Source organism: Trachemys scripta, unplaced genomic scaffold (genome assembly GCF_013100865.1).
Source record: "Trachemys scripta elegans isolate TJP31775 unplaced genomic scaffold, CAS_Tse_1.0 scaffold_38, whole genome shotgun sequence".
NCBI lineage: Eukaryota > Metazoa > Chordata > Testudines > Emydidae > Trachemys > Trachemys scripta.
In genome coordinates this window covers 1-11,461 of record NW_023260525.1, presented here as the reverse complement: position 1 = coordinate 11,461, position 11,461 = coordinate 1, and the positions used below count along the sequence as shown (strand labels likewise).

Genomic DNA, 11,461 nt, shown 5'->3' with positions numbered 1-11,461 from the left:
TGTGTGTGCCAAGAACTGGGGTGACCCAAGCCCCCCCCACCCCTATGTGTGCTGGGATTGGGGGGGTGCAAACCTGTCTCCTTGCCCCCCATGTGTGGGCTGGGATTGGGGGTTCAGGAAGGAATTTGTCGTTGGTGGGGTGGGAGGGCCAGTAGGGAGTGGGGGAAGAAACAAGGGAGGGGCACTGGGAGTAGAATAGGGGGCAGAGGGTCTCGGGGGTCAGTGGGGGGCTGAGGGCCCAGTGCTAGGGCAGGGGCAGAGGGGTATCCGCACAACGAGACACCAGGGCAGCTGAGTCAGCTCTCCATTTCCTTTATGTTGTGGGAAGCTCACGCTCTCACCCCTCCATTGCTACCCCCTGAGCCCCATCACCCCCCGTGAGACAGAGCCCACCCAGCTGCTGGCAAAATGAGGTCACAGCAGACGGCCCCTGGGGGAGAGGGAAGACCCCTGGCTGCGGGGGCGAGGTGGGGCGAATTGCTTGTCCTGGAAGGTCCCTCTGAGCTAATCCTGGGCTGCCTTGTAGTTCCCGGGGCCCTGGGGGACGTAGTCCAAGCAGTGGGGCCCGCCCAGGCTGGGACCACACACCAGGCTGTACCGGAAGTCCAGCCGGCCGTGGTTCAGGTAGCAGACCTGGTGGCGACCCTCTCCAGAGCGCAGCGGCTCGTCGCACGTCCCCAGTAGGTCGTCGTCGTACTTGTTGTCCTCGTCCCAGACTTGGAGGCGGAGCTGGCTGGTCTCCGCCACCCGCACGTGCCCCAGGTCCAGGTGGACGGCCCAGACCGGGTTGTCGGTGTTCCACACGGTTGTTGTCCGCACCTCCCGGTCCTGGAAGAAGACCTTGACATAGGCATCGGTGTGGCTGGTGTAGTCGCCCCACAGGCCGCTGGCCCGCTCCACCGTCACTGTCAGCTTCCCCTGGCCTCGCTCCCGTGAGCAGCACATGGTGTTGGTGGAACCGTCCCCGGGGCAGACGCAGGAGCAGGGGTCGTGGGCGCTGCGCCGGGTCCCCGGCGGGCAGCTGTGGGTGCAATTCCTCCACAGGGCCCTCTCGGCGATGTACTCGCTCACCGCCTGCCTCAGTGCCTCCCGCTTGGGGTTGTCCTGCCCCACCAAGTTGTGGATGGGGCGTAGCGAGTAGGACACCAGGCCGGGGCTGGCTTTGAGGCTCTCCATCCAGGCTGAGAAAAGCTCGGCGTCCTGCCCCTCAGAGAACAGCAGGTCGGCGTGGTTGTTGCCGCCTGTCACCTCAGTGTGACGCTCGCTGTAGGTCTCGTGGAAGCTCCGCTTGAAGTTCTTCTTCTTCTTCTGCTCCTCACACTGGCTGAAGGCCGCCTCAGCCTTGCCCTTCCCGGCCCCGATGCTGACAGAGGCCTCCAGGCTCAGACAGTCCTTGACCTCATCAGCCGTCACCCCATCCAGCGCTGCCTCGCAGACCCTCACAGCCGTCACATCCCGCACCCTGCCCCCCAGCTGCAGCTGGGACACGTAGTGGGTGCCGTACGTGTTGATCAACTGACGGTACTCGAGACGCGAGCTGCGGGTGTAATCCTCCGGGAGGTCTCTCAAGGCCCGGGTGAAATGGCTGGTGAGCGGAGGTTTGTGGGTAACGCGGAACCTGGGCGAGAGAAATGGCCACCATGTGACGTACCGTCGGACATTGGCATCTTGTAGGGGTAGAGGTCAGTGTTATAGATCCACTGACTCTAAATCCAGAAGGAACCTTTCTGGTCAGCTAGTCTGACCTCCTGGATAACACAGGCCAGAGACCTGCCCTGAATTAATTCCCGTTCGAACGAGAACAGGTCTTCTAAGAAAAAACATCCATCTCGATTTAAAAATTGGCCATGTTGGAGAATCCACCACAGCCCTTGGTAAATCGTTCCAGTGATTAATCCTGTCACTGTTACAAATTCACACCTTATTTCCCATCTGAATTTGTCTAGCTTCAACTTCCAGCCACAGGATGATGTTAGACCTTTCTCTGCTAGACTGAAGAGCTCATGACCAAAGGTTTGCTTCCCATGGTAGTTTAGTCTTATATCTTGCCTGCACCTTTACTGAACTAACATGAGATTCAATTATTTTTACACGGGTTACACAGGACGCTTGGAGAACATAATAATGTATATTATGCGCTTGTGATATCATTTCTTGTAACGTCCTCTTCCCCCACCCCCCCGGCCTACGATCATGCTCCTGGCAGCCTGACTCGATTTCCCTTCTTGGACTGTTCAAGAAACTCAACGACCACCTCTGTCCATTCCTATCCCTTCTCCAGTTGGGCTTCAATCAATGAACAAACATTCAAAATAAAGTTTCAAGTCCGTGCAGAAGTCCACACAACCAAATTTTCTCCTCCTCTTCCCAGGCCCTACCAAGCCAGAATCTGAGTATTCTCCCTCTTGTTGTGACCTCCTGCTTCTCATTATAGGACCACCCTCCTGATCTCCGCCAGATGTGACTCCTGCTTTTCTCTGGGTTGGTTTGCCCCAGAGCCAACCGGTTACACCATTTATTTCCTTATATGAAAGATTTAAGCTGGCTAAACCAACGCCTAGGAGGAATTCTGTCTTCTGTCAACATTACAGACCTCATATGCCAAACTAGATAACACCGTTGGCCAGAAAACAGCCCTATGCAGCGTATAACATTAAGAACATAAGACTGGTCCTACTGGGTCAGCCCAGAGGTCTATCTAGCCCAGTATCCTGTCTTCTGACAGTGGCCAATGCCAGGTGCCCCAGAGAGAATGAACAGGGCAATTTTGAGTGATCCATCCCTGGTCGTCTAGTCCCAGCTTCTTGCAGCTGGAGGTTTAGGGACACCCAGAGCATGGGGTTGCGTCCCTGCCCATCTTGGCTAATAACCACGGATGGACCTACCCTCCATGAACTTATCTAATATATTTTGAATGCTGTTATATTTTTGGCCTTCACAACATCCCCTGGCCATGAGGTCCACAGGTTGACTGTGCGTTGTGTGAAGAAGTACAGTATTTCCTTTTGTTTGTTTGAAACCTGCTGCCTATTAATTTCCTCAGGTGACCCCTGGTTCTTGTATTATGTGAAGGAGTAAATAACCCTTCCCCATTCACTTTCTCCACACCAGTCATGATTTTATAGACCTCTGCCATATCCCCCTTCAGTCATCTCTTTTCTGAGCTGAACAATCTTTCTAATCTCTCCTCCTATGGAAGCTGTTCCATACCTCTGGACCTTTTCCGTTTGTAAGAAATCTTTTATGAGATGGGGCAACCACAACTGCACACAGCATTCAAAGGATGGGCATACCATGGATTTATATAGTGGCACTGGGATATTTTCTGTTTTATTAGCTATCCCTTTCCTAGCAGTTCCTGACATCTTAGACTATTTGCTGTTAGTCTACGTTGTGAAAGAAGTAAGTAAATTTTTGCAAACGTGCGCCCTCACCTTGAGGGTACCCCCTCACGACTGGGCATGGCGTTGCAAGGGACTTTGCCTCTGGGGGCTACTGTCTCAGCCGCAGTGATATATCCCAGATGGTCTCTTCCCCAGACAGCCTTGCTGAGTCTTCTGTGTCTCAACTCTCCGGCCAAGTCCCCTGGCAGGGTTCGGCTCTAGGGGGTCAACCTCAGTTCATCCTCCTTGTCTGGGTACTGACCCACACTGGACTTTTACCTGCTGGGTGTCCAAGTACCGCTTAAACTAACCTTCTGGTTTTCATGGGCTCCTGTCACATCTGGGTTCTCACCACCCCTGGCTCAGGGCTCCTCTCCTCTCCTCTCCAGGAGGTAACCCTGTTCCTACAGCTCTGCTTTCTGGCTACTGCCAGTTCCAAACAACTGGATCTTCCTCCGCATCAGGAACTCACCCTTGTTCCTCTATCTTGGGTCTCTCCTTCCACTAGGTTCCCAGCTCTATTTAAGTAGCCTCCTCCCTGCTTCACCACCACAGATGGGGTCAGTCCTCCTAATCAAGCCCCAGGACACCCACAAGGTTTTACTAACTAGCTCTGATCTTGTTAGCTCATCAACTGAGGGCTAGCTGCTAAATAATGGACAAAACTGAGCCCCGCTTGCTTCAAAGGGCCGGCTGGCTGGTGACAGTACTTTGCGGGTTCGTGCTCTACACAGGAGAATTGATATAAATCTTTAAGTGCAGGTCATAAACATGCTCAATGGCAGATTGTAGATCTAAAAGTCTTTTGCTCCCTGGGTAAACTGGCCAGCAACTGTGACTGTGCTATGGAGAGCCACAAACGATCCCCTCAAAGTGAAGATTTCTTTAACCAGAAACTTTGCAAGAAAAAACGTGGTGTCAAACCACCCCACAAGGGAATCTAGGAAAGTCCCTATTCAAATAAAAACCTTTAAAAAGCTTGCACCATGGACCAATCTTTGTTGGTTTGGCTTGAAGGAGAACATAGATGGTTGGGAAATGTTCTCCAGAAGATTGGTCTAACACTTATGTTTCCTGCTGAAAATCTTCCTATTCCTTAAATGCTTAAAGATGGTCAAGGCTGATGTGTATTTGTAAATGCTTTGTTGCTACATCCACACATTTATGTCATAAGTTCATGACAGCGTTGTTAGGTGAATAGCAAGACGGTTTGAGTAATAATCATGTAACAAGGTCCAATGGCTGGAGGTTGAAGCTACACAAATTAAGAGTGAAAATAAGATATACGTTTTCAATAGTGAGGGGAATCAATCTTTGGAACTTCTACTAATCACTCTCAGCTGAGACGTCACAAGCAACCAATGACTGACCTTCACCCTCACCCCCAGCCTTCACCCGCACCCAACCCTGACCTTCCTGCTCACCCCCAGCCTTCACAAGCATCAATCCCTGACCTTCCTCCTCACCCCCAGCCTTCACCAGCACCAACCCTTGACTTTCCCCCTCACCCCCAGCCTTCACCAGCATCAACCCTGACCTTGCCCCTCAATATCAGCCTTCACCAAGACCCAATTGCTCACCTTCTCCCTCACCCCCAGCCTTCACCTGTACCCACCCCATGACCTTCCCCCTCACCCCCAACCTTCACCGGCATCAACCCCTGACCTTCATCCCAACCCCAGCCTTCACCAGCACCCAGCTCCTGACCTCCCTGCTCACCCTAAGCCTTCACCAGCACCAATCCCTGACCTTCAACCTCACACAAAGCCTTCATCAGCACCCAACCCCTGACTTTCACCCTCACCCCCAGACTTCACCCGCACCCAACCCCTGTGAGGCATTGCACCCCACAATGCTTTATAGAAATATGCTTATGAGTGTAAATATGACATAACTGGAATATGTTTTATGCTAGATATGCCATGTAACATATCTTTGCAAAGGTTATGATCTACTGAATATATTCATTCTATTTGTATGCATGGATCAGTTTTATATCTGAAGTTATGAGCGTTGGCTCTATGCTTGTATTTAAAGTGTTTGCTGTAGGAAGCACATAAGGCAGATTTGGTCAACACGGTGTGAAGGGGTTATTCAAGTAGTTGGGAGTACTTAACTAACAATGGACTTTGGGATGCCAATCCACATCGGAGCTTTCCTGGGAACATTCAAACTAACATGTGAACAATGGCGTCGGCCTGAAAAAGCTGAATCATCCATAGACATGTGGCTTGCCCAGGTGGCTACAGACTCCATCTTGTTGTTGTGATTTTGCACAGAAGAACAAAGGGGTTTCCACCCACAAGAGAGAGAATGTAAAAGGCCCCGAAAACCCCTCTATTTTGTCTTCAAGTGGCTCAAAAGATGGCCTCTCCACCTCAAAGAGATGCCTGAAAGAACCTGGAACAAAGGACAGTAACTACAGGGGTGTGAGTGATTGCTGGACCCAGACTAGGAAGGAGTCTAGTCTGTGAAATAAGCTTATTGGAATATCTCTGAGGGTGAGATTTACCTGCATTTAGTTTCCTACTTTATTAGGCTTCGACTTGCGTGTTTTTGTTTTATTTTGATTGGTAATTTACTTTGTTCTGTCTGTTATTACTTGGAACCACTTAAATCCTACCTTTTATATTTAATAAAATCACTCTTTGCTTCTTAATTAAGCCAGAGCAAGTAATTTATACCTGGGGGAGCAAACAGCTGTGCATATCTCTCTATCAGTGTAATAGAGGGCAGACAATTTATGAGTTTACCCTGTATAAGCTTTATACAGAGAAAAACTAATATATTTAGGGTTTGGATCCCACTGGGAGCTGGGTGTCTGGGTGCTAGAGACAGGAGCACTTCTTAAGCTACTTTCTGTTAAGTCTCCAGCTTTTGGGGGACATGGTTCAGACCAGATGTGTCTGGCTCAACAAGACAGGGTATTGAAGTCCCAAGCTCCCAGGGAAAATGGGTTCAGAAGTTGTCTCAGCACATCAGGTGGCCGTCCCAAGGGAGTCTCTGTGACCCAAGCTGTCACGCCCTGACCTTCCCCCTCACCCCCATCCTTCAGGAACAACCAACCCCTGACCTTGCTTCTCACCCTCTGAGTTCACCAGCACCAACCCCTGACCTTCAACCTCACCCCCAGCCTTCACCAGCATCGACCCTGACCTTGCCCCTCAATATCAACCTTCACCTGTACCCAACCCCTGACCTTCAACCTCACCCCCAGCCTTCACCTGTATCCAAGCCCTGACCTTCAACCTCACCCCAGCCTTTCCCTGTACCCAACCCCTGACCTTCAACCTCACCCCATCCTTCACCAGCATCAACCCCTGACCATCCCCCTCACCCCCAACCTTCACCGGCACCCAACACATAACTGCTAATCTTCATGCTACCCCCTACCTCAAGTCTCCCGCTCTCTTGCGCCTCTCCCCTGCCCCTTACGTATAGTATGTGCAGGACACCTCGTGGCTGGTGAAGCTGTACTTGTCTTGCTGAGACTTCTCCGTGCTGAACTCTGCCAGTTTGGAGTGCGAGCCGGCCAGCGTCACCTGGGTGTTGGCGCTGGGCTTCACCTCCACCTCCAGCCCCACCTTCCAGTCGTTCTGTACCACGGCGCCCGCCGCGCGGACCACGCCCATGGCCGACTCCTTCACGGTGCTGGAGAGCTTCCTGCGGCACGAGACCTTCTCCCTCCAGTCCGCCGCGGCCAGGGGCAGCCTCTGCAGCTGCCCCTCCAGCAGCGAGTTCCGGCACAGGGTGCAGGTCCCATCCTGGTGCTGCCAGTGGCTGCTGTCCACCAAGTAGGCCCCTTTCCTACCCAGCGTGGTCACGTCGATGCCCTCTCCTGCGAGATTGTGCCCAGGAACGAAAGCTGTGTGCTCCTCGCACTCCTCAGCTGTGCCCGTGTGACAATGGGTGGAGACCCTAGGAAGGAGAATGAGGAGGAGGAGGCAGGAGAAGGAGCTGGGTCTGGGCATGGTCGAGAGGGGATGTCAGTCTCTGAATGACCCTGCAGGGAGAATCAGGGACAGATTCTGCATTAACAACAATCCTGTGGCTGGCAGTTCCACAGGTTAACATGCTGTTAAAGTTACATCCACACTGGGCTCCTCAAAGCAGGGCCTAAATACCAGTGAAATTAGGAGTTTTGGTGCCTTGCGCTTCTCCTATATCCAGAGTTAACACCTTTTAGGTGCACTGCGGTTACTTTAGACCCAGGGGTCCAGCTATCCCGGTAACCTGCCACCTCCCTGCCACCCTGGATCAGACCCATGGTCCCATGTAGCCTGGTATTCTGCCCCCTCCCTGCCAGCCCAGATCAGACCCATGGGTCCAGCTAGCCCGGTATCCTGCCCCTCCACATACTCTGTACCGGGGGGTGGGACTATGCCCCTGACATGCTGTTTGTGTGTTGCAGGGGCTGACGGTTGAAGGTGTGAAAATCTCTCTGGCACAGGATGTCTCAGAACATGAAACAGAAATGTAGAGTGAAGCTGGAGAGGGGCGGAGGTGGGATGTCACCCCAGCTTGTGTGTGTATGTTTCCACTCATCACACATGGGCGGGAGCTCTGACCCATGGAAAGGAAGGAAATTAAAGCAGAATCTCGACCCACGGCCCCCTGCTCGCCCTGCCCTGGGCTCCCCGCAAGCAGCTCAGCTGGTACCCTTCAACCCCAACCCGCAGCCCCCTGCTAATGCAGAACGGGGTCCCCCCCACCCCACAGCGCTGCTGGTGCCCATCAATCCCAAGCCACTTTCCCCTACTATCACAGAACTGGGTCCCTCCCCACCCCACAGCGCTGCTGGTGCCAGTCAATTTTCAAGATCCTTTCAGTGTGATAAACAGAATCATATAAGACGATTAGATAGATAGATAGATAGATAGATAGATAGATAGATAGATAAGGTTGTGTGGGGATGGATAGATAGATAGATAGATAGATAGATAGATAGATAGATAGATAGATAGATAGATAGATGAGAAGGGTGTGTGGAGATAGATAGATAGATAGATAGATAGATAGATAGATAGATAGAACTTCTTCACATCTTAAACTCTTCCTTTCTCTGGGGTATACATCTGGTAGAAAGAAACAATTTGACAGATCTCAGAGTGAAACTTTCTACATCCCCAGTTAGTGCTAATGAGAAAGGCTTGATGTTGTGGGGGAAGGGGGGTTGGGAGTCAGGACACCTGGGTTCTCATCCTGGCTGTTGGAGGGGAGTCAAGTGGGTTAGAGTGGGGGAGGGGGGAGGACCTGAGATCCAGGACTCCTGGGTTCCGTTCCCAGCTTCAGGAGCGACCTGGGAGCCCAGAGATTTCCCCCCCACCGTTCACTCACCTGCTGGGTGTGATTGTCCCGGGGCTGGCAGGGCCGATGAGAAAGGTCCTGACTTGGATGGAGACGCAGCTCTGACTGAAGCGGCAGGGGCGTGGCATAGAGCTCTGGGGTCTCCCCCCACTCCCCCATCACTGACGTTGCAGGCGCTCTCCTTGCCCCAGCGCCGAGCAGCTGCAGTGAAGGGGGCGGGAGGAAGCCTGTGGTCAGAACCGCTCTTCCTGCCTCTAGAAACGCAGACATGCATCTCTAGCGCTGCCCGTTGCTACAGCTTGAGTCACAGGGGCTACATGTGCCAGGCAGGGGGGCCATGACTCTAGGGGAGGGGCTACGGGAATCCCGTCCCCGTTCTGCCACATCTCCCAGGCCCCCTTTTCTCCTGGCCTCTGCTCCATGATTCCACCCGACTGCTTCCCAGCAGAAGCGTTCTGCTCTGGGATGGGCTACGTCCCAGCTCCGTACTGGTCTGGGCCGCGTGGCTCCCAGTTTCCTGACCTGGGCTCAGTTTGCACCTCCCTCGGAGCAGAGGTAGCTTACAGGTGGGACCATGCTGCACTGGGATCTCCTGCCTCCCTGCCCCATCCTGGCCTGGCCTTTGTGGCTCCCAGTTTCCTGATCTGGGCTCGGGGATGAGCCACCACGCTTGGCCCCTGGTTCAAGCTACGAGACGCCTGTGTTGGCCCTTGTGTCTCGTAAGTGTTCCATGTTCTTGATCTTCCCCGCTCCCTGGTCTCTGCTCCTCCACCAGCCATTGGGCTCCCACTTGTGCCCAGCCCGCTGCCCCCTGCCAACTTATAGTATTGCCCTGGGCACTGCAGAAAGTAGCTGATTTATGCTCTGCGTCTCCCAGCGCGAAGGCACCAGGGTAGGGGGAGGGTTAGGGGGCAGCAGGATGGAGGTGGGCCGTGCCCGCTAGGACCATGTACCCTGAAGGGGCTTGCTCTGAAGCCACTGGCTGTGTGGTGGGGCAGGAGGAGGCTATGGAAAGATCCTCTTCCATCCGCCATGCATCTCAACCGCACTCCCACCGACTCTCCGGAGCTGCCCCATCTCTCAGGCTGGGCACAGTGATCCCAGCCTTCATTCCCGGGGCAGGTCAGGAACTCAGAGCCGCTCCCCACCCCCTGCTAACAGCTTCCCTGCACTGTCAGAACTGACCTGCAGGATGCATTTAGCTCAGGGGTGGGCAAACATTTTGGTCTGAGGGCCACATATGGAAATTGTATGGCGGGCCATGAATACTCATGAAATTCGGGGTTGGGGTACAGGAGGGGATGAGGGCTCTGGCTTGGGGTGCGGGCTCTGGGGTGGGGCTGGGGATGAGGGGTTTGGGGTACAGGAGGGTGCTCCGGGCTGGGACCGAAGAGTTCCAAGGGCGGGAGGGGGATCGGGGCTGGGGCAGGGGGTTGGGGCCCGGGAGGGGAGAGGGGCAGGCTCCTGGTGGCACTTACCTCAAGCAGCTCCCAGAAACAGCAGCATGTCCCCTCTCCAGCTCCTATGCGGATGCTTGCCAAGGCGGCTCTGCACATTTCCCCATCCACAGGTGCAGCCCCTGCAGCTCCCATTGGCCAGGGTTCCCAGCCAATGGGAGCTTTGAGGGCCGACACTTAGGGTGTGCAGCGCCACCTGGCTGCCCCTACATGTAGGAGCCGGAGGGGGAGATGCTGCTTCTTCTGGAAGCCGTGCGGCAAGCCCCCGACCCTGCTCCCCAGAAGGAGCTCGAGGGCCGGATTAAAAGGTCTGATGGGTCAGACAAGGCCTGCGGGCTGTAGTTTGCCCAGCCCTGATTTAGCAGATCAACCGGTTGGGGGCTGTACAGATCCAGGCTACCATCTGCTGGAAGGCATCAGAGCTGCACCATTAGAGGACAACTATTATTCTAATTCCCCAGCCCCTTAAGCCAGCCATGTCATGAGGCCAGATCAGAACCAGCGCCCCCTAGAGGGGAAATGCTCCATGTCCCATTCCCCAGTCCCCTGAGCCAGCCAACCCCCCTGCTCTAGGGCCAGATCAGAGCTAAATCCCCTTAGAGGGAAAATTCCTCCTATCCCCTCCTGGATCCCTTGGCAATAGCAGTGTCTTGCAACTATCTGCTGTGGGATACTAATGCCCCCCTTAGAACACTGCCCATGTCCCTGTATCTCTTCCCCACCCACCCCACTCTGTCCCCGACAGAAGCCCATCCCATTGGCTGGCGTTAGCCACATTACATTCGATTCACCGTTGCAGCAAATTCGCCGTTGCGGCAAATTCATCCAGCTGTCTAGCTCCCCTGTCTTGCCGTGTGTGACGGAGTAGGGAGTATTAACCTGGGAATGTTGCATGGGAGTTTTACTACTTTACTGTCTGCATGATTACTTAGGGTGGTGGGATATCAGGGTGTGACTTCACTTGTGGGGTGATACTTGAGCACGTAACCTGAGCCCAGGAGGGGGTTGGGGCCAGGTGACACCTTCTGCCCAGGAAACTGGACAAAGGCTGGAGGAGGAGCCAGGAGGTGTGGCTGGGGGAGACGGGGTTTTCAGTTTGGAGCTAGCTGGGGAAAAGGAGGGAGGCCCAGAACCGGGGTCTGGGCTCCCTACCCCCCAAGAGGGACCTGGCTGAGGGGTCCTGGTTCCTGTACCTACAAGCTCTGTTTTGGACTGCGTTCCTGTCGTCTAATAAACCTTCTGTTTTACTGGCTCGCTGAAAGTCACGGTTAATCGCAGGAAGTGGGAGGTGCAGGGCCCTGACTCCCCCACACT

The 11,461-nt window shown here is 54.0% G+C and overlaps 1 protein-coding gene across 1 annotated transcript; it reads right to left on the bottom strand.

Annotated features, from left to right (window-relative positions):
* Nucleotides 1-81: 81 nt before the first annotated feature.
* On the bottom strand, nt 82-8,787 carry PRF1 (perforin 1). Its single transcript, XM_034757773.1, has 3 exons — nt 8,721-8,787; nt 6,819-7,386; nt 82-1,618 (listed from the first exon to the last, which is right to left on the bottom strand). Exons 2-3 carry the CDS (start codon nt 7,352-7,354, stop codon nt 505-507), a joined length of 1,650 nt encoding a protein of 549 aa, XP_034613664.1. The 5' UTR covers nt 7,355-7,386; nt 8,721-8,787; the 3' UTR covers nt 82-504.
* Between the last annotated feature and the right edge of the window lie 2,674 nt (nt 8,788-11,461).